The sequence below is a fragment of the Neodiprion pinetum genome, chromosome 5 (genome assembly GCF_021155775.2).
Source record: "Neodiprion pinetum isolate iyNeoPine1 chromosome 5, iyNeoPine1.2, whole genome shotgun sequence".
Lineage (NCBI taxonomy): Eukaryota > Metazoa > Arthropoda > Insecta > Hymenoptera > Diprionidae > Neodiprion > Neodiprion pinetum.
In genome coordinates this window covers 17,749,009-17,772,680 of record NC_060236.1, presented here as the reverse complement: position 1 = coordinate 17,772,680, position 23,672 = coordinate 17,749,009, and the positions used below count along the sequence as shown (strand labels likewise).

General features: G+C 34.5%; 2 protein-coding genes across 4 annotated transcripts; one reads left to right on the top strand and one right to left on the bottom strand.

Annotated features, from left to right (window-relative positions):
• The first annotated feature begins 720 nt into the window (after window positions 1-720).
• Window positions 721-15,606, top strand: Nup133 (nuclear pore complex protein Nup133). Of its 3 annotated transcripts, XM_046625672.2 has the most exons (20): window positions 721-1,002; window positions 2,183-2,522; window positions 2,999-3,316; window positions 4,511-4,681; window positions 5,266-5,395; window positions 6,100-6,276; window positions 7,323-7,482; window positions 7,660-7,831; window positions 8,511-8,670; window positions 9,480-9,592; window positions 9,673-9,779; window positions 10,921-11,137; window positions 11,229-11,372; window positions 12,479-12,680; window positions 12,773-12,932; window positions 13,205-13,400; window positions 14,288-14,482; window positions 14,742-14,964; window positions 15,042-15,166; window positions 15,374-15,541. In XM_046625672.2, the coding sequence occupies exons 1-20, from the start codon at window positions 908-910 to the stop codon at window positions 15,416-15,418; spliced, it is 3,450 nt and encodes a 1,149-aa protein (XP_046481628.1). In that variant the 5' UTR covers window positions 721-907; the 3' UTR covers window positions 15,419-15,541. The 3 variants fall into 3 exon arrangements, with proteins under 3 accessions (XP_046481628.1, XP_046481629.1, XP_046481627.1); XM_046625673.2 differs by lacking the exon at window positions 15,042-15,166 and having other exon boundaries at window positions 722-1,002; window positions 15,374-15,606; XM_046625671.2 differs by lacking the exons at window positions 721-1,002; window positions 15,042-15,166 and adding an exon at window positions 1,570-1,814 and having other exon boundaries at window positions 15,374-15,606.
• A 1,000-nt stretch (window positions 15,607-16,606) lies between these two features.
• On the bottom strand, window positions 16,607-23,200 carry LOC124218824 (uncharacterized). Its single transcript, XM_046625676.2, has 14 exons — window positions 23,113-23,200; window positions 22,661-22,847; window positions 22,252-22,496; window positions 21,993-22,163; window positions 21,208-21,366; window positions 20,928-21,095; window positions 20,271-20,449; window positions 19,967-20,193; window positions 19,508-19,650; window positions 19,225-19,425; window positions 17,897-18,022; window positions 17,673-17,818; window positions 17,390-17,594; window positions 16,607-16,841 (listed from the first exon to the last, which is right to left on the bottom strand). The coding sequence occupies exons 1-14, from the start codon at window positions 23,147-23,149 to the stop codon at window positions 16,693-16,695; spliced, it is 2,343 nt and encodes a 780-aa protein (XP_046481632.1). The 5' UTR covers window positions 23,150-23,200; the 3' UTR covers window positions 16,607-16,692.
• Window positions 23,201-23,672: the final 472 nt, after the last annotated feature.

The window sequence follows — 23,672 nt, the reverse complement described above, 5'->3', positions numbered from 1 at the left end:
CGCATCTCAAGTTACAGACAAAAAACGAGATTTCGAATTTTCGCCATTTTTCTGCAGGAGCTCTTTCCCACGTAATTTCTCTGCCGTTGGTCCTAGTTACTTTTCGCTTGTGATTTTTGAGTCCCAGGGGGTCCAATTAGTCAGAATAGGATCATACAAGTCAAATCTGAGATTATTTATTCATTATTTACCATGTGCTTTATTCTATCAAGGTTAGAATCTTATCATGTCCAACTTTTTTCATGTTTTTCATTCTACGGTCCACACAAAAATTTAAAAACAAATACATCACTCAAACAACTTCACAAGGGAGAAAGGTTTTGACCTGACTTATTCTTCATTTTGATACAGTTGGATATAGCGTTCTCTGTGTTGCCTATCTCAGCGACAACAGCACTCTTATCGGATTTAACGCTAAAAATTTTCTCCACTTTCATAGACCACGTTCCCAACACAGCGTTCGGTCTCCCTACTTCTAGTCTTCATGGTTTCGCGCTTAGCTGACTACGGCGCTGTAGGTTTCTTCATGTTGCCAACTCAACTGTCTACAGTGAAAAATTAGCCGTCCCAGATTCATTGTCCTCAAGTGTACATGCGCATGCGCACGCGCTGTCGGCTTGCCGCACACTCAACTGGCGGAATGCGCGACCTAGTACGAAAATTGGTCCCCTATCGAGCACACCTTACTTGACTCCTTACATCATGGTCATGAAGATCGATTATCGAAATTCGAAGTTCGAACACCGGCTTCGAAAATGCGCACTGAAACGTACCAAAACAAATTGTGAAAAGATTATGCTGTCAGACCAATATCAAATTCAGTTGAATTACAATTTCTGATGCGTATTTGCCAGTTTCAAAGACCAAATTTTCTTGCATCATTTATTCATCCCAGTACCAACTCGAAATGGATCGTCCGAGCATGAGTGCATCTTTGGGAAACACTCTAACCTCACCACGAAAGAGAATGTCATTAACGCAGTCCCTGAAGAAGAGTAATTCGTAAGAAATCTTCCTACTGTATCATTGATTTCGCAATCCTTATCTCAGAATACGGGAAATATTTCGGCAAATTTCCACTTCAATGAATGATTAAAAATTTTCGAAATCTCTTCACCAAATGTAAATAATGTTTGGGATTGAATTCGTTGGATGAAGAAAAATACGATATATTTCCGAAAGAATTTCAAGCAGTCGGTTCAAATCCCCAGTTATATTTCCATGGCCCTGAAATATAGTTTTCTACATAACCAAACCATGTGTAAACCAATAATTTCTTAGCATGGTTCATAGCTAAGATGGGTAATTAGGGATACTGGGTAGACGAAACTTGATACTCTTCAATAGTCTTATTATGAGGTTGTCGTCCCTGGAGTATTCACCAAACTGTTATAATCATAAGTTGAGGAGATATCACCAAGTTTGAGAATACAAAAGTAAATATTACTAAAGTTATAACTGAAAGCTTAAGTATCAATGTTTCGTTTCCAATTGCTGAAAGACGGTTGCAAATATATCAGATTCCAGCCATTTGTTTCTGCAGGTCCTCATTTTATTCAAGAGACCATATTGTACATATTAAATCGAACAATGTCTTCATCATAATTGCATATCTGATTTTTTGATATTATAACATTGCACCAATTTCGATTATGGTCAACAAATGACAATATTAAATTAAACACTGAAAGAAAAAAGAAAATGTCTGAGTACATAGAAAATAGTCTTCGAAATAAAATAAACTCTAGTCTAATGAAATCAATCCACACTGCTAGATTTTTAACTTTTTCGAAGCAATTTGAGATCAAGTATCGGTATGTAAGCTCTTGTTTGAAATCCCAGTAATATTTATTTGGGTATTTTTAACGTGATTTTCGTAGCTTAAGAATATAGTAATTGGTTAAATACTCAGTGTATGACAACCTCGTAATAAAATTGATAACCAGTATCGATATTTGGCCCAAAAACCTCCTCAAAAGAATATCTATGTAATGTGAAACAACGTAAGTTAATTTTTTTCAAATATTGAACAAACAACGCACATACACACGTAGCCACCGCTAAACATACTGCGGAACTTATAAAGTATCGTAAGATTTCACCTCTCATCGAATTTCAAATCCGGCTAACAATTAAAATGCCCTTATTTGTTCTCATCTGAATATAAATTGTTCAATTCCAGAGTAATAAGCATTTCGGGGCGATCGAATCAGTCTGTCCAAGTAATATGCAAGACGGCTGGCCATGTCGTGGAAAGTTTCGGACCTTCTTTGCCGGTTCTTGTGACCGAGGCATTGACGTTTGTTGATCGAAACACCGCAGTCAGCGTCAGTGTGTCTTTAGATGGATGGGCTTGGCTGGTTTGCGGGCGCAGGCTCCTTGTGTGGCAATGCAAAACAACCATTCATGATCCCAAGCTCAGGCGGACCTTTAACAGTCAATGTCGAGAGTTGCTACTTCCTCAAAGCGACCTTGCTCACAAAGCTGACTGCATTGCTGTCTGGCTGACTCCGGGTCATCAGGTTAGGTGTAAATCTAGGTGTAACAAGGAATAGCATACCTGAAGTTTCGATTGATCAAGCTTCAAGATTGGTCGGAAAGGATTCCAATAATACCGAGTAGATCACTGTAAGACTCGGCCACAGTTTTAATAATTCTCTACTTTTCAAAAGCCTCTCAGGTTTCATTCACTTTTCAGAAATTCGTCATCTAATCACAGTATTGGTAGAAAAGTTTGGTTTTCGATCAGACTTGGTTCATCGAAACTTCAAGCATATAGGTCATAAAGAATAAAGAATTTGGTGAACAGAAAATCAAGTAATTTAATTAATTTAGATGAGAAAAAAATTTGACAAATTTAGAAACCAGGCTCCGATTCATTTTTACTGGAGGCTTTCGACTTTAACCTGGAAAATTTTAGTCTTTCTGTAAGGATGTTGTTATTATATCGCATTTTATTAATCATATTTCTCATATTTCTCATTTTTTTAATACCAAGGTTCCTAGCTGCATGGCTGTATCTCCGGAAGGCGTAGTTCGCTACTGGTCAAGCGTCGCTCATGAGGGGTCGTCGGTGGAAACAAGCGCAGAATTGGCTGGACAGGAGGTTGACTGTCTAACTTACGTACCAGGGCACGGTTGCATTTTAGCAACGACGACTTGCACAGTGGCGCTTTTGCAGCCGCAATTTACCAGTGGACGAAACAGCATTTCTTGCCGAGTTCTTCGCACCAGCCAAGGCTGGCTAGGAGGCATAAGTCGTAGGATGTCTTCCTTGATCTTTGGAGCCATGCCTCAATCTCCAGTCACTGAAACAGTACTGAATTTTTTAATTTATTTAGCATTTTTAGAGGGATTAACTAGGCTCAAAGTCTAGTATAACCACCACTCACGAAATCATATGAAATCCTTTGAAATTATACGGTGAAATCTCAGGAAATCTACTGAAATCCCATGAAACCTGTTGAAATCGAGTGAAATTTTTTGAAATTCCTAACATTTTATGAAATATTCTGAAATCCTGTAAAATCCTGTGAAACCTCCTGAAATCATTTAAAATATTTGATATTTTTGTAAATACAAGAATCCCCTGAGACTTCATAAACTGTTTTCAAATTGTTTGAAATCCGGAGAAATTCTGTGGAATCTTGTGAAATCATTAGAAACCACCAGAAATCACTAGAATCCTTTGAAATCTTATGAAATTCTGTAACATTCTGGGAAATCTTGTAATATCTATGAAACCTTAATCCTTAAATCTGCTATACACACAAATTGATGAATTTATTTTCAAATAATTAGTGCTCGGGTTTTGTGGAGCAAGAGATATTTCAATCCTAGTTGCACATTTTCATTAAGTTGATTAAAGTTCATGCGAAATATTCCATGTAGCTCGTAGCAAATAATCTTTCAATAACAGGTGATTTTTCACATGTCGATAGAATTTGTGAAATATCGGTACGACCTTCAATATTTCTGCATCTGCAATCATGTACGTTAGCAGGCCGCAGCTTTCGCACGGTCGTCTGAGTAAAAAGTCACAGTCGACGATTTTCTTTCTGATTCAATTGTCTAGTGACGGTACTTTTTAATTACTTTTCTAGACGGCTGCAAAATCTATTTTTCTTAATAAATCAGTGCTTTAGTAAACAGTCTATTTGGAAGTATGTGTTGCTTATTCACAGAATGTTGATGGAGAATTCAGCATTGCGTATCCAGTGGTTGCTTAAAAGTGAAGTCTTTTCCAGACCAGAGGACTTGATAAAATTCTTTCCAAGACTGCATCAGTTAAAAAAGAAAGAAAAAAAATCAGTTTTTATGGAATGTATAAAGTTTTGGACAACATAGATATGGCAGAATTTTTTCCACTCTCGCGAGATATCTCCAGAAACTTTACCGATTTCTATTTTGACATTTCACTGAATTTCACTAGAATGCATGGAATTTCATGAGATTTCTCACTTTCTTGTGTTGAACAGTAAGAGTTTGCCTGATGTATTTAGTTTTTCAGAAACTTGTCAAGGTTACTTGTACATCGCTTGGTGAAAAAGCATCCAGAGTCTTGATATTAGCAGGCACCTCTCTGCAATACTGGTCATTTCCACACGGTGAGACGGAGAAGATGGAATTTGACGAAGACATCGGTCACACAGTTTCACAAGGTTTTCAACGAAGATTTTGGGTATGCAATTTCAAAGAATACCCCCAATTCCAGATTTCTGCACTGTTTTAGGGACTATATACGAGTATATAGCTGAAAGGGTGGGTTATTCTTAGAAATTTATATTTCTACAACCAATTGTTCAATTCGATTAGATTTGATGTTTTCAAAAGCATGTGGCTTCAGTGAGCTTCATTTACAAATTTTTTCTCATTAGAATCAATTACCGAAAATCACTGCTATTGACAATAACGTCAACGATTTTGCTGCGTCAAAAGTTTTGAGGTGACCATGATATTTGGCGCAATCTCATAAACGGCTCAAACCAATTTACTTTAAATTTAGAGATAGCATTTTTGGACAGTTATGTCACTGATCAAAAGGATTGGCATGATTGTCAATGGTAATGCGCCTTATTGATTAGATCTGATACAATAGATATGTAAATGATGTTCTGAAATTGCAAAATTCATTCACTTTTTCAGCTGTCTAGTCATACGTACCAACTTATTTCTGGTTGGATCGGAAGCTAATTCAACTCCCTCTGTAAACTGAGTCGAGTTTCTCTTCTTTTCGGTAATTTTTCTTTCAATTATTCATCACAGGAATCCAGTGCTTGCGTGCCTCAGGGTATGGATACCTGTTTAATCGACATGCAGCCATGCGAAGAAGGCGTAGTAGTGCTGATGGCAGCAAGTTGCACAGAAGTATCGCCAGAAATTCACTTTGCGATTGGTAATCCCCTAAAACTTGTTACTAAACAAATTTTTTTTTATACATCTTTATTGATTTTAATGCGAAAATAGCAGTAAAAATTTAACAAGCTTTTCGACCAAATATCCATTCAAAAGTTTATTTATTCAGTTGCTACAATTGAAAAAACAAATGTTCGAAAGCTATCATTTCTGTTGAAAAACCAAATTTCTCCATAACTGAAGTTGGTGTCGGACTTCGGTGATCAAATGTTTTGTTGTATTTTTTTTTTTTTAAATAGACGTCTAGGGACCAAAAATACTTGGATATCAAAGTATAAGAATACGGCAATGAGAATGTATCAGCAAATTTAATTTGCAGGCTCTATGATCTGAAAATTTGAAATCGTTCTACGGAAAGAGCGTAAGCCAGAAAAAAATGATATGTCCTTGTAGTCTAATATTAGCTGACGTTCCGTCTGGCGAAGCTCCTGTATTAAATTTGCTGAAACCCCGTTCTGTGTTATGGCAAGGTGGTTTTCAGACATTTAAAAAAAGATACAGAAAGTATGAGTTATTTAATCAACGTCATTAATTACACTTAAAACTGATAATATCTTCACAAGCCTGGTTATTTAATCGTATGAAGTGTAAGATGTATAAATTCAATTTTAGACACATTTTTAATGTAAAAAATACAGACTTTTTACCTTTATATGTCTACAATGCATACGTGTACATTCGTAGGTTTAATTCCACTTGTTGATACGAAGTTAACAAATACACTAAAGTGGTTTATACCTTTGAAAATTGGTCCTTTACGATACCGAGATGACATCGAATCTACAATACTTTCGTATCGATTCATCTTGTCTGGATGGGAGGCCATTATATACAACCAACAGACGGTACTCATTGCAAACCGTGAGTAGCATTTCTTAGTTTAAAACGGTACTATTTACTTCTTTGATGAAAGCTGAACATCTAAAAAGCGGACGGCTAGGTAACAGTTCCAATTCCTCAGTATTCTCATTCAATTTGATAAGTTTATTCTGTTGATGTGTAAACCTTATACAGGGAATTTCCATCCGTTTTTATCTAGCGTTGGACGGTCATAATTCCCAAATTTATTGTAACTTCAGTACACGGTAATGCGCCTGTATTTTTCTGTTTCTTGACATCTAATTTTTTCGGCGTTTTTGAACATCTAAAACAATTGCGTCAAATTATCACCAAAATTGTAAAAACCCTAAGATCTTGCTGAAAGTAATATTTTCATTTATGTGGAAGTTAGGAATTATTTACTACTGTTCAGATTTACCGCTCAATCTATTACTCTAGATTTTTCAGGATGCTCTGAAAATTCTATATAGAATGATTAAAAATTCTGGACACCCTTATAAATATTTTGATAATTGCAAAAAATCACTTTTAAAATGGTTTGGATTTGGTTCCAAAGCTACTTGTTAAAAGAGGCCGATGAGAGAGACTTTACTGTTTTTCCTCAAGGAGACATGTAGAATTACACATCTACTTTTTATGTACCTTATACATTTATTTTCCACTCTTATCTTGCACCCCCTCTTTTAACCTTGTTCACTTTAAAATTAAAATATTGACTGAAAATTCCTTCATTTGAGTAATGAAATACTTTTTGGCCAGTTTTGAAATGTTTTGAACGTTTCAGAAATTGCGTCTTTTTCAAAATTAGCGTTTTTCTTGCGATGTGAGAATAATTCTACAAAATAGTGGCAATCGAATTATTAGAAAATTTTATGCCTATTTCATATACTTGACTGTTATTTATTATGCAGTATATCTCAAGAGAATCTTAAAAAAATAAAATGAAGATTATACGCTACAGTGTACAAAAAAGCAAATGAGTTAATTTCCAACTTTTCTGTTCAGAAAAGCCGGAGAGTTATTAAAATTTGTACGTCATGTTAATTTTTCTGACCATATTTTTATAGGTATGTCAGAACATGATCAAGAAAAAATAGATCTCGTCAAAGGCGGTGAAGATAACATACTTGGCGGCGCACTCTGTTCGGGAACTCCGGTACTTTTCACCAAAAATCTGGGGCTGGTTACGATCATACCCATGGATTTCAATGCTCAAGATTTCAACATGTATGTTGATGAAATTGGTCTAACCTGTTTGGTGGGAGCGTGCAAATAGTTTTAAATTATGAATAGTTTGAATCATTTGAGTATTCGATTCTATCACTTTTGTTATTTAAGCTCCGCTTGAATACTTGCATCATTTAGAATGAAGATATTAGCAAGACATCGTATTTTCTTTTTCAGGAGTTATTCTGACGCTAATTTCAGCCTCGATTATGGCGGCAACAATTCGACATTCGGCGCAGAGAATTTTGCTGCTCAATTGAGTAACAATGATTTGCAGGAAATGACCTTTACCTCAGATGGTGCAACGCAATTGAGTGCAGCGTTCCTTCTTAGTCTCAGACAAAATAAGGTAAAATACATAGAAAAAGGAGGAGAACGTCTGTTTCAAAAATTTCAATTATTTAATTCATTTGTGACATGAATTTGTTGTATTGTAACTATTAAGATTAGAGGTGTGCCAATCATTTGCAATCACGATAATTTAATTTTGAGATTTGATAACTGTTCGAATTTATGGTTTAACTAGCTGAAATTCGCTAATTCTTTTTATAAATCACATTCAATTTTCTATTCACAAGAATCTTATAAATATTCTCAAAACACGAAAAAACTGGAGACATCAGGATTGGAATAATGTGAACGATTTGAACTACTAAAACTAGTGGAATAATTGTGGCCATTCAAATTCATGAAATAATTCTAACGGTTCGAATTACAGAAATAATTTTAACTATTCAAACAATACAAACTATTCGCATGCTCCAATATTCGATTCGATTTTTTAAACGCATTTCACTATTTCTTTCGATTTAATTCGATCACTATTAACACACCTCTATTAAGAAAGCAAATATGTAAGATTACCAGATCCAGAAAAGTTGCGAGAGTCGCGCAAGAAATTGCAATTTTTTATAATTAGTCACTTCATCTTCATTGCATTGCCGTCGGACGAATCACGAAGTGCAGGATATTCAGAGCAACCGAAATTTAATGTTGTCAATTACTGCACGAGCTTATATTTTTTACAGGCTCAATGTCAAGAAATATTGTCGGGACTTTTTCCCCTTCAAGAGGAACCTGTAATGGATATTGACGCAATTTTGGACACAACAGTCTTAAAAGTCGCTAAAAATCTGATTGATGATTACCCAGCCAACGATCCTCGATGGACAGATCATAGGGACTTATGTCAGTATTTGAACAATTATATACTCGTGGTGTTTAATGTTGCAAAATGTGAATCTCACGTGTTTGAAGCTATTAACCCTAATTGCTCACTCTGGGTGAATTTCACCTCAAACATCTTTCAAACTCTTTGTAGAGTCACTTTCCCGTGGAAATGGGTTTTGTTGTTTTTTTTTTAAACTTTGGTAGAAGTGAACGCTGTCACGCTGGGTGAATTTCATCCCAAACATTTTTCAAACTCTTCGTAGAGCCCCCTAGTCGTAGTAATTTTGGTGAGGAAAACTGGTAGAGCTTTTTCTGTGATCTGTAAACAATACCAAGATAGATACGTTTTTTTTTTTTAGATTTTTAGAAATCTCCATTGAAGCAGGATATAATTTTTTTGGAACTGGGGTGAATTTCATTATCTGTGACCGTTATGCGATTCTACTGAGGTTTAACCAATTGGGGTTAAACTTGAAATCATTCGTACTTTTATATTCTCAAGTTATCAAATTATTCACACGGAAATGTTATCATTTCACAAATTTATATTTTCATATCCACATGTTGACATTTATTATGGCAGAATAAGTTCTGATATTTGTATTTACATATTAAGATTCAAGTCAATGTTCCGATGTTCAGGGGAGTTATTACATTTCTTTCCTTCATTACTACTAAATGTCACAAAAACCGAGTGTATTGATCAGTTTGGGTGATTCAGGAAATGTCCGGTACAAGACAGAACTTTACAGCAACTCAGCCACACTCTTCTGGTCATTATAGATTGCAATACTCATCTCTAACATTTATATTTTTGCTACTTATAGCTATGACAATAAATGCTGTTACCGCTATGCAAATTCCCCACCAACTGGAAGGAAAACAAAAGGCCTTGGATCTCTTCATAGAGTTTTTGAAAGAATTCAATTTATGGGACAGGGTAAGTTTGTTTATCTCTTTACAGTCATTCCTTCAAAAATTAAATAGCTATTTTATTTATAAATTTTAATGTTTTTCTAGTTCTGCGCAGTTTCATATAGAGGAATAATCATGGCCGCAACACATGTTTTGGGGGAATATGCTGAGAAAATAGTCGCTGCCACAGCGATTTACAACTTGCAAATGAGGTGATAGGTTTGAAATTTAGGTTACGTTACTTGTTGTTTTTTCATTGAAAACATTTGAATGTAACATAAATTCGTAGATGGGATAGACCCTTTGTAATTTTCTGCTCTAATAGAGGAGATCAAAGTTGGTAACGTTGACATAGCCAAAAATTGCAAAACAATCATTATTTTGCTACTAAACCGTAACTGAAGAAGTTAAGTTTGTCAAATAGTTTATTTTTGCATGGTCTACTTGCTTTGCATTATTATATCAGCGTTACAAACTTCAATCTCATTCTCAGATCATTCATCCTTAATACCTTAGCTTGCATCACCAATGTGAGAAATTAGAAAACAAGAAATTATGCTCTATACTCAAACCGATTCTCCCCGTTATTACCTCCGATTTGATGCGAGATTTTTCACTTCAATTCGCCTATCCCACAAACTTTTTGTATCAATTTTTCCACGTAATATTAATTCCCGTGCCTTAAATTAAATGATTGCTTTCCTTCAGCCACAAAATCTTTAGAAAAATTTGGTTTCGAGGTACAATGACACAGCAAAATTGCTTGTGAAATGTCTTTTTTTTCTGCTATGCCAGGATTTTGAGACATAATCATTCAAAGATTTTGACAGCTGGATATTTCAATCTTTTTTCAATTTCTTAAATGAGATATTTAAATATTTTGAATAATTTTGTAAAGTTTGTCGAGTATGAGAAAAAGTGTAAACAATTTCCCACCAAATTATTGATACCGATGACTTAGTTCAAGGTGAGCTAACGTTCCGTTTGAAAGCCGTTTGTTTTCACTCCCAGTCGAAAATGTCATGAATAGCAAAAGATTTTTCCCGTAGAAAAATATGTCTTAAATCCAATACTAAACGGTTGCTCCCAGATCCTGAAGTTTTTTCATTGAAACAACGGGGCAGTTATCGTGTTTTCCTTTGTTTCTTCAAATTGTTCTCACTCAGCAGCATTTAATGATATGAATTTGATTCTGGAAGTATTTTGTAGGGAATTGATTAGAGTTGATTTTTATACGTTTTGTAGAATAAAATTAATAAAAATATGCTTTCATACTAAACACCCGGAATTCATCAAATATGCACATTTCACAATTTTACACTCAACTCGTGAATATTGTATTCTTGCCTACAGACACAGTGACATCATGGATCCAATCATGGACCAAACCGTGAGTCCAGAAGCACGCGTTTCAGACGAGTTGACCACTCGAGACATATTTTACCGGGAAGTGAGTAACGTTCACGTTTACTTACCGTTACTTGTGAACAGTGCTTGCAAAATCACCCAATCTGAGAGAGTCACAAATCAAGTAGCTCAGTACATTCTTCAAGTAAATACACTCTTACTGGTAAGACACACATCTATCTATTTATGAAAAATGTTGTATGCCAGTGTTTGAGCCATGATTATTGCATTCTATTCTTTCGTGCATACTACAGAGCGTTTTACACGAGGTAGTGAAGTATAGGCAGCAAAATGCAGTGAGATTCGTGCCAGCCAGATGTTCTAGCGGAATAACAGAATATCTCCCATGGACGGCAGCAATGGGTAAACATGGATTACGTAATTGTCTCCAAACTATGGTGCGTCAAGTTTTTTCTACAACCAATAAAAATTTTCTTCTTTTGGGCATATGTTCCGAAATGGGCAATTCATACTTAGGAAGCATTTTGGATACTTGGATTTATGCAAAATACAAAGTCGCCTTGACTATTTGACTAGCTTCTTTTGACAAATATGACTTTCGTATGATTCGTTTCATGTCAAATCGCTGAGCTTTGACCCAACCAGTTTAATTCGAACAAATTTTTGCAAAATTTGTAACTGTCGAATATTGATATGAAATTTTGAAAAAAGTCAGAAATCTTTCTTGAAATGAATCTGCTATAATGAATAAAAATTAGCCGAATTAAAAATGCTTGATGATTTGGAATGAATATACCCTTTTGCGTAGGGTAAAAAAGATATTTTCTGCTTTTATGTTTCTCGACTGAAACAAAATAGCCATCTGACCCAAAGAGAAATTCAGTGGCATTCTCATATCTCAATAAGATAATAAAGAATTGAAGTCAAAGTTATACTGAATCTAAAGTTAGCAAAATTATGATAAGTTAAACTTAAGTGCCAGCTGTACTATACGTAGAGAATTTGAGTGAATACACGAAAATTTTTAAGGTGATTTTATTAATGTTTAATTAGAGGCACAATAATTGATTCAAACAATATTTCTCTATGGGCGGTGAAAAAAATTTGTTGCCGCTGCAAATAATTTTTTGGGACAGGTAAAAAGTTGGTGAGATTAAGTGAAATTACTTGCGAGCAAGGAAACATTTTTTTGCAAGTAGCTCAACCAATCTTGTTTTTTTGTGTGATAAATTGCGAAGAGCTTCTTTGAGAAATACGTTTTTATCGAATTTATTGTTCTCGCAAAATTACACCAGAGTTTTGACTCCAAATAGCGTTGCCCTGAATTTCAGAAAGTAGTTAACCTTATCTTTGTATCTTGAAAAAAAATTCAGAACAACAACAGATCTATTTAAATAATAATGAAAGATGAACTCAATTCAGATTGTCTGCATAAAATAAACTAAATAACGTTGATCACTGACGACTGTAGTCGTAATCCTACTGTTTTTCCTACACAAGAATAAATCACAGTTCATTTATAAATCGTCAACTTGTCTTACAGCAAAGTATAACTTTGAAGTACGGAGTGAATGGAACAAGCGATCATTCTGTTCGGAACGAACTGTACGAGCAGCTGGTTAGTCTGGTTGACCTGATTTTAGATGGTAAAAAATGTCATTTGGAAAGTATACGTGGAACAGAAAAATTCGAAGTGTTATTGAAGCAGTACGAAAATGAGCGAGCAAACTTGATACAACCACTTGGTAAGTAAACAAATTTTTTCTGCCGCTAAGTGTGTCGACAAATCTGACTATATCGTACATAATACGAGGCATTTGTTTTGTTTTGCTTTCAGTGAAAGAAGAACAATACGAACAGGCAGCTATATTAGCCGAAAAGTATTGCGACTTTGCTTCCCTGGTACAAATATGTGAGCTAACGAACAATCAGAATCGTCTTGATTCTTACATTGAAAAGTTTGCAGCACAAGACTTTGTTGGATTTCTGTTTTCATGGTAATTATGAATTTGGTTTTTAACAAAATGAATACACTTGGTCAAATTTTTACCAGACAAGATTTTGAATTTGAATCAGTTCATATTATATTTATGGATATTCCAATTGATTATAATTACTTTGCTAGGATTTTATAGATCTGGATAATTTTCCTTGTATTTCACGAGATTGCAGAGATTCTCAGAAAATTACAAGAATGATGAATATCTAGTGTGATCCTGTGTACAAATTCCATACTCACTTTGTAACTCTTTATGCATCGCTTCTGCAGGTACGTCAAAGATGGTAAACAAGGAAAATTAGTTGAGAGATGCAGGCGAGGCGGTGCAGCTGAATTAGCTGAAAAGCTGTCCGAGCATCCTTCTTTGTCTTGGGTGCAGGCTGCTTTATGCGATGAATTGCGTCTTGCTTCAAACACTCTTCACACACTAGCTATGGAAGAAATTGACCTTGTCATGCGTAAGAAGGTAAAGTATTTTTTGATCGGGTGTTTGTAAGCCTGAAGTTCAACTTCACGGCCAAAAAACACGATCGAAGAATATACTTTGCATATACTCGATTAAAAAAATTTAGTTCGTAACTCGGCTTTGTTAGGATTGTGTGTCCCTTGGACTGATTTTACCATGCGGCACACAATCCTCATTTGGTTCGTAAAGACCTACTTTACGGCCTAGGTACGGAAAATGCTATACAAGTAACAAAGTGATTAGTTTGGGAGCGACGTTCATATTTTCTCGCATCTACCAATAAAACTTGTTGTAAATACCAAGAAAATAATTCTTGCGAAAGGCTATTTCTTAAATCCAACTTCAAAAAGTTGCTTCCATAACTCGAAGTTTTACAGGATCAAGTCCTCATCATTAAATGCAGCTGTGTTATTTAAATGGGAAAAGTTCTAGTTCCAAAAGCAATCTTTTGAAATTGGATTTTAAGGGATATCGTGTCAAAAGGATTCCTTCATTGCTATTCGCAACAAGTTTTGACAATGGTAGAGAAAAATTAACAAAACCGTTCATTCCAAACGAAAAATCTTAATGAATTTAGTAATCATGTGCAATCTTACAACAATAAATAACTAGCAAATTATTTAAACATCAGTTGCCTTCAGTTGCATGCATTTTTATTTATCACTGATTCAAATTGAAACTATTACAGTTGAAAACAAGTTGAGTATACAAATGAAGAAGGAATCTTGACAACAGTTGCCATGTACGTTATACGCATGCCTATTCATTGTAGAATTCCGGTGTATTAGAACTAAGCGAAAACAGTTTCTCATTTGTCGTATTTGTTTTTTGCCTATTTCTCTCTGTAGATGTACAAACATCGTTAACAATCATTTTGTCGGTTACAGTCAATGCTTTCTCTATCGAAATTGGCGCTATTTGCATCTGACGAGCCGGAGGATGAGGTAATCGAATGTGTTGAGAAGATAAATAGAGATCTCGAATTAATTGCTCACCAAGAAGAGGTGCCAGCATCTGTACTTGCAAGTTACGGATACGATATAGAAAAATTACGAGTTCTCACACCTACCGAACTTATCACGGTGCGTAGACCTTTGACCATTTATCTAATTTTTTAATTGCTTAATTTTTAAATTTTCATATAAACTGCGTTCCATGTATAGAGTTTTTTCCGCGCAGATTTCTATTTCTTAGTAGCCCGAATGATGAAAATTCCACTAGATACGTTCTATTATATTCCACAACATCTCACTTTACTCAAAACATTATTTCTACAATCCCGCCGAATTATTGTATTTTCAACCATTTTAACGCGATTTGAAATGAAACATTGTTGTCCAGTTATATACATGTGACGAAAATTTGTTGGCGAGTGAATACGACTTCAAGAAAGCCCTGGATTTGCTCGACTTTGTTCATGAACAAGAAGATAAATCTTCCTTGAGATTAAGGATTTGGGCCCGAGCAGCGAGAAGAGATCGTTGGGACAGTGTAGGCAACAATCCTGAACAACAAGCGCAAAATACAGTTTTCTTCAAGCTGGTAGATTTGGCGCATTTCATGGGTGAGTAAATTTGATGCAGTTTATTTGGCAGTATTGCTGAATTTCGATATTTCTGTTTATCTCCTGTTATTTCACAGATCCTCAAAATTCTCAGCTGCTTGGCGTCAAATTTTTTTACACAACTCTCGAAATTTCCACAAATTTTTCACATCGGTTTAAGATCTCCTTAATTATCTACAATCAGCAGCAATACAATCAGCAAGCGAGAAATCCGTATTTTATGGCGTAGACATGTCAATAGTCTGTCCCTTCAACAATTGATGTTTTGAAAATAAAACATTTGAAAGCACCAATATTTTCGCTTCAGTTTCGATCTATTGGCTAAAATTGAAAAAAAATTGCTCAAAATCAATTTTATAATAATAAAGGATTAGAACGTAATAAGTAATACTTGGTATTATTTTTACAGGTGCTAGAATTCAGGACTTCCTTCCACCGCTGGATGCGTTGTTAACAGAGCCAGAACTTGGCAGTCTTGCTGGTTCGAGTAGTTTTCAATTTCTAATCAAAATTGGATATGAATATGTTTACCGTAACTATCATGTAACCAATGAATCATTACTATTCTAGTACAGTATTTTTTTTTTCTTTTCGTAAAGAATGAATAACTAATTTGAAATGAAAGAAATAAAAAAAAATTTTCAAACTCAAACGAGGTGTTTTTTATTCGACGAAATTATAAAGTGACTCACACGAATTAATCTTCATAGAAACAACGTTCGATAATCGATGTAATAGAAATCGATGATTGACCTTGTTAATATCTTGAAAAGTTTGGGTAGTTTGTCGTTGTATAGCAATAATTTTTAGAATGACAAAGTTCATGTTTTACGTGTTGGCAGTTTCAAAAAAAAAATTTGTTACCTTCTCCATTCATGAAAAAGACGTTAGTTACATAGAAGATGAAATTAATTTTTCTTGCTACTTTTCATCAAATTTTTGAAAAAAATGTTGTTATTCAGTAACGACGGTAACACCTTACAAAGATTTCAAATAAATTTAGTATAATCGTCTTCTCTACTTCAGTTAAATCGCATCGAATCTTGCCACCAATTTAATTGTTATTTCCAAACACTTGGCAATATGTGTTCAAATCGATTAGAATCTAGTTTAGCATATGTCTCTTTCAAATTTTGGAAATATTTAAAAAAAAATGTATAACAACTGCTACGTAATGTTAACATGCTTCTTATAGAGTGGAGAATGATTTAGAATTTTTTTTATATTTTAAAAGCATTAAATACTGATTTTTGTCCATACAAAATTGTTCAAAGTGCTCAAGCAGGTAGGAAAAAATCTCTATCATGAGAACACTGTTAAAACAATTGGAAAACAAAATGAAACATTGGAGAATTATTCGAAAATTTGAAAAGGGCTAAAAGATTTTCAAGTTGAAAGTGATTTCATAAGAAGATTAAAAAAAATAAAACTGAGGTTTTAGCTGTGTTACTACTACCTAAAAAAATATCAATGTAACTGTAAACAGTGAGGGTACACAATGATTCATGTTGCACGGAACGCCATATATATATACTGGACAACTAGCGGATGAGAAATAATAATTATTCGAGTTTCGTGCACGTTGAATTTCCCTATATAAAATAAAGAATTAAATTACACGTTGAGTGTAATTTATCAGATCTGAATTTTTTTTCTTCTATTATTATTATTATTATTGCTCCTTACGATATAACATGCTATCGTGACAAACTTAACTAAAGTTTACATTTAAATAAAGATTTTGGAAAAAACGATAAATGTAAAATATAAAACTAGAAATTGAAACCCTGAAAAAATAGAAGGTGCACAACTGACGTATCTAAAGTCTTCAATGCGCACAATATATCTGACGTGATTTGGCGTTTTGCAGTCCATCTCTGAAATGAAAATAAAAATAAATACTTTGAAGGAAATCTAATTAATTTCCAAACATAGTTGAAAGATTTGAGTAATCTTGGAACATGAACTGATAAAAATTATGTACTGATATCACTGTGTAGCCACTTATTTTCAGTTATGAGTATACCATAGATATCAATACAATTCCACTGACTCATGTTTGGAAAGTATACAAGTAAACATACCTTTTATCAATTTTTTAATAAAGTTATTTTAGCATTGTAAACGAAGGTGGTAATTACTTTTATACATTGTAATTGAAACGTAAAATAACTAGTGTTTGTAATTGATTTCGACTGATTTATTGATGAACCATGCGTTTTGAAATTAAATACCGAATCTCAAAATATAATTGTATTTTATAACTGATTTTGGCTCAATTACAACAAATCACGCAAGTTTTGTTGACGAAAATTTAACCAATCACAACTTGTAATTGAAGAGTGGTGCTTGTGATGCATTAATTACAGGGATCGAAACAAGTAATGTTCTCTGTGTCTGTAAAACGGTGTATTGACACACTTACCGCTACATTGTTGCATGGTTGTCACATTCTGTACTCGATAATAAGTTTTGGGGCATGCTTTTCCAGTCCTACAATCAGAGTAATCAGTCATACTGATCTCGTTGTGACCTCGCAAGTCCTGGCAGTAAAATCCATCGCGAGTACCGACTGTGGGCCACTCGTTCCATGAACAAACTCTCATGGCGCCATAGCCGACAGAGTGAAACTTTAATAGAAACATGATTCGTGCTCATTTGTGCGTTGCAAATAGTTGTAAGGAAATGACTTTATACATTATACTCACTGTCACTTCAACTTTCTTAGTATTTCCTCTCCATTGCGGATGTAGCTGATATGTTACAGTCTCTTGAAGCCCTGTATAATCTTCAAATTGATTCTTTGATCCATACGTCAGATTGAAATTTGAAGGGGGTCTCAACACTCTTGGAACTGAAAATTGCAATATTAACTTTTACACAGTTTTGGCTCATCTTAAATACTTATAGTTTTTACATTTTTTTGACTCACCATTCCGGAGGTGCATGCTCAAGTCGTCTATTTTTAAACTTTTAATTAAATAATCCTCGCTGGTCAAAATAAGGTTTTTCAATGGATCGGAGTAAAATTCTGAACCGTAGTAAACAAATCTTACATCTGAAATATTAACGTGACGTTGATCAAGGTGAACATAAACATTCCAAGGAATATCAAGCAACATCAAAAAATGTTCTCAAACTTGAAGAAGTGACCAGTGTTATACATTATCTAGATAATTTTATCCAGGATAATTATTTCAGATAAATTCACCTTATCTTTGGTTTTGTAAAGATAATATGAGTAAAATTCAGAGTTAAGACTCTGATTAAATTTCGAAAACATTAATTGAAACAAACTGTTCGTAATTTACTACAACGAAAAAAAAAGATTCTATTCTTTGATGAAGATAAATATGTTTTTAGGGGTAGTGTAATGAATTTTCTATTGCATCAACGAAATTTCACTTGATCTCGCACTGTAAACTATCCTAAACAAAATATTAAAGGTCATGCTCGAGAAAGATAGGCTGTATCTTACAACCATATTATACGAGATTGAATTCGTGAAAAGACAGCAAAAATTTTGTGTTATTGCGCTAATAAGCATTAATATTGTGCAAGGACTGAACTATGGGAAAACTTTTTTGATTTATCTCTTTATCTGCGAAAAAAGGAATACAGGAGGCCATGAAAAACATTCCTAGGAAATTGCTTAATAAGCTAGATCGCTCTCAAAGGAGGCACACTTCCAATAACCCACTGAAGAATATGATTTTCCAACGCCAAGTAACAAGATAAGTTGAATTAGATCACGGACAAGTATTACTGCTCTTATGCGATTCTCATAAATTGATTACAACAGAAATACCATTAAAGGATTACCTAAAAATAATTATATTATATTAAGAAATTCTATATGTATACCAAATTCATCGTATTTCTGCTGAACCGCTTAATAAATTATCATTCTTTTTTCTTAGTGCATTAAAAATTTTCCATTTTCATCATTATCCTTTTGTATATCCAGATCAAAATAAGGATAATCTCATCCTTTGCAGAGATAATTGCATGAAAAACTATCTTTTACCTTAGCTAGATCAATTTTAATATGCATAATTTGATCTACTTGTCCTAAATTTGTGGTAAAGTTACCATAAAGCCATGAGAGAAAATACAGGCTATCACGTCCGTTTTTTGTTAGTGAGAGGTTTTCTAGTGCGGCTCTAGATCATATTCTGTTGAATCGGGATGAAATTTCCGGTCGAAAATTTAAGAAGTAAAAAATTTCTCCTTATCAGTGAACGTTGAGAATTTTGTTACCTGGATGCTGGGTCTTTATCTGACGCAGTGCTTGTATACTGGATTGGAGCTCTTCTTCGCTCGGCACAGTTCGTGGCGCAAGGAGAACGACCACTTGACCGAGATTACCAATAACATACTTTTTGCTATTATTACTCCAAGTTTCATTCAGATAGGCACCAACTTCCTCTAATACTCTGCCGAGGTTCAGCGTAGAAGGCCCTTAAATTTATGCCGGTATGACAGAGTCAATGTTTGGAAATTTAAATACATGCAAAATTTGTCACCAAGCAATTTGACATACATGTTATTTGAGTAAAATTCTTCAATGCATAATATATCGTGGATGGACTATGTGTTACATTGACTAGCCATTCTCCCGTCTTTCCATGAAGTAATCCCATCCTCGACCCGTACATCGAAACATCCAAGTCTTCAAGCATTACTCTGCGGTACAAAAATCAATTTGACAACGTTATTATGAGAAGTGTTGATTCCTGACACAGGACAAGATAATTAGTATTATTATCTAGATGAAAATATAAAATTATTCGTATGAAAATTCGAGTAGATGAGATGAAAGATGAACTTTATTTGTATGAAATAGAAATTGAGATGAATTTATATAAGATTCTTATTCTGGATAAAATTATCTGGGCAAAGTACAGCGTTAGTTCCGAACGATAAAACTGAATATAAAACTTGCGGTCACGATAATTAAGAATTTTCTAAACGTTCAAACGTTCGTACTTGAAATACGTACGATATAAAGTCTGCTGTATAATCTCGGGACCAGGCACCATCAAATGCAACAAGAATCTCTAGTTGAGGCTTTGATCCTGGATTATGGCATTCCGATTCGGCGAATAGATAGTTGTCGGCATAGGTTGAAAATGTGTTGACAGCAAAATTTACCATCCTCAGTAAAGCCTCCGGTGTCATATAAGCGATACTGTTGCGATAGGCCAATATCTGAGCTAGAGCATGGGTCTGATTTGAAAGAGAGATTGATTTAACTACGTTTTGAGCAAAATTAATACTCCGAAAATCTGTTAAAAGCTCCAAACCTGTTCAGTTATTATTGTCGTCGGTGCGACTAGCTGGAAATTTAACAATCGCTGACAGGCCTTCGCGTTTTTGTCGAAAGCTATCCCTTCGTAGCTGTAATACATATCCAGAACTTGGCTTAGACGAAGACTGTGGAAGCTGTCGATCCAAGTTTGTAAATTTTTTCCTATCACCAAGCCTGAAATTAAATATGCTCCATACAAGATTTATAATTCATCGCTGATTGGCGCCTGCTGTAGACTAATGAAAACCAATGAGAATAATGTTTTCGTTGAATTATAGTTTTTATTCTTTCTTATCCTGTATTTCATCCATAGGGTTAAAAATTTGAACATACACTCACTATTTTTATTTTTTTTTCAAATATCTATTTCACTGTTTCCATTTAAAACAGAATTGAGGAAATAATTTCTATCCATTTATTTATAAATGATATTTTTGTAAGCATTTTCCATTTTCTATTTTAAATGTTTTGAAAAATTTGACGTTTTATGACTCATTTCGAATACCTGTTTTACTATTTTCATTTTAAATAGAACCAAGCAAAGAATTTCTATCCTTGCACTTACAAATGACATCGTTACAAGCATTTGCAATTATCTGTTTCAATCGTATCCATGAAAACATTTTACCCAGGCCTACGGTTACCGTCTTACCATCGATTCCGCCGACAATCTCAGCCCGAGTCGCGTCTAAATGTCCATTATGATCTGTCAGGTAAAAGAGTCTCGGTTGCATCGTACTGTTCCAAAAGCCTGTCGCCCCCATTGTCATATCAGACGATACAACAGGCCCTTGATAAACTGCCATTTCCCCAATGTCTCCTTGAATGCAAATGAAAGTGTTATCGTAAAGACAAATTTATTAATTTTTCAATTTATAATTGTGCAGTTTTGTCTTGGCAAGGGAATTCTTGAGTAAGAGAAGAAAAGTCACCTGCAAGCGTCGACACCCAAACGTTATCTAATTTGGAGGTAGATTCCATGAGAGACTGAAACCACATGGATCTTCCAAGTGCAATTTTGCCTTTCGGAACAATGAGATCAACTTCTTTCTCGTTATAGTTCAACGATGTAAACTCTGTTGTAATTGATTCTGCAAAAGTCGAGCATAAGTGACAGACTGTTGCAAATTTATTTTTCGTTAATTTTTTTTTGTATCCTCGCCGTAAAAAAGCAAGTGACGCGTTTGTTGTCACGCAAAATTGTAATAAATTTTGTATCAACCTTCAATAAATGAAAATATCTTGGCAATTATAATGCGTTCTGTGAATGATTTTACTTCTGTGAGGCTTGAATAGACGATCATATCCTCGTATTGAGTAAAAGAAACGACATTCTAGATTGAATTATTTAAAATTTCATGTCAATTCGAAAAACAAATTATTATTCAAAATGTTCAGAATCATTGTAGATTATATTCGAATCTTTAGATACTCTGGAAATAACAGCATATAAAAATGTTTTTGAAGTGACCTCTGGAGATTTCAATTGTAAAAGAAATTACCCTACAAGCATTAGAACGTTCTTACAGTTATAAAACTTTTTCTTTAATTGCTGATATTTCAAATTGTGTTATTCAAATATGCTCAGAATCATTCCTATTATATCATAGGCGAAAACAACGAAACTGCTGGACATTTTTTGTAAATTTTTTTCGGAAAATTCGAACTCAACGAAAACGAAAAAATGAATGTTGTGAAATTCAACAACGAATCATACCTTGGCGATACATCGGTGGTTCAGCAATTAACAACTTCACAGCTACATTCTGGGGCTGAAGGGACGCAGCAATCGAGGCGATGACTGCGCCAGGAGAAATTGTTCCGTACGGAGTGATAATGACACCGCTCTCAACGGGGCATATTGAAGCGACGCCAGACTTCGATCTGCCTGAAAAGATGCACGTTAATATCCGATTATTCTCCACTTCGTACTCGACTCTTTCGTCTTATAGTGTCTTCACCGAAAACTTTCTCACTCGGTGTGCTACACAATTTTTCGACGCTAGCCGAAGGATGCTCCCAAATGGTTGACGAAATCATACGATGTAGAGTACAGCGTTCTACCAAGGTCAGAGCCTCGGAAGGAAAAACTTGGTAATCACCAGGCACCAGTTCCTCGATGATTTTGTGCTTCTCTCGTTGAAATCCTGTGCCGCTGAAAGGTGATATTCCACTGGTAACAGCAACGTCTTCTTGATGCTCGATACCGTCGAATCTGAACCTTAAATTAAATTAAACATATCGATTACAGTAAAAGCATAAATAAATGCGGATGAATGATGACTTAGGAAAAAATTTCACTTCGACACTAAACTTACTTGTACGTCATGATTTCTATACCCCTTGGAAAGCGTGTAGATGAGACTTTGCTGTATTTGCACATACCTGTGAAGCAATGAGGAGGTCATCGCTCTCATGTCCAATCTCGTGTACGAAAAATGCTCTGCCTTTTGTATGAGATCTATAAGAACGCGAAGATTTGTCGGTATCTCAGTACCTGCGACACTGCCATTTCGATAGCATTCCTTCAATCTTTCTGGAATACTCGTTTGACAGTTCACTAGCACAAGTCCTGAAAGATAATTCCAAAATTATTATGACGCAAGACAGATTTAATTTTTTTTTTTCATCAAATCATTCGCCCTATTGTTATATCAAATTCATGAACCAACCAAGATGCGTTGAATAATTAAAAAACTGATGAATTAAACGGAATTGTGTTATTGTTGAATGGTGTAACTGAGAGGTCGCTGAATTATTTGATAATACAACAATGTGCATTGTCTATATCAATTTTGCACGCATGTATATTCATGAGAACAATTCAACCTACGTACCGTAATATATGAACACTAAAAGGACATCACTTTTCATTGTGACAGATTAAAGACATAACAGGAAATACCGTAGAATATCACGTTTAATAGTACACTATCCACAGTGAGTCAGAAGCGAAACGATTTAATAAGATAAGCCCCGTTTCACCTGTGATAAGACTGTGATAACGGAAAAACTTGAAATAGTTGAGTACACATACTCGAAATGACCTATTTGTGCCCTAACTGCAGTTTTGCACCAAAATAACGAACAAAAAGACTGTAGATCTCATATCTCTCAATTAAACCAACATGTAAGTATTGAACATTGGTATTGGTATAAAAGTTTCTATGCATGAGTAATTCTCCCTTAAGTCACAGGGATTCAAATTTTGACTTTCAGATTTTTCTTTTTTTTTACAATTTTTCACTTACTTTTTTGAAAAATTTTTTATATCCCAAAGTGTTTTTGATTTGCACTTATGAATTTTGACTAATCGATCATTAAATGTTTCTAAAATACGAGTTGATAACTTGTGACATTTTTTTCTCTAAGACAGCTCGCTATGGGATAAAAATTA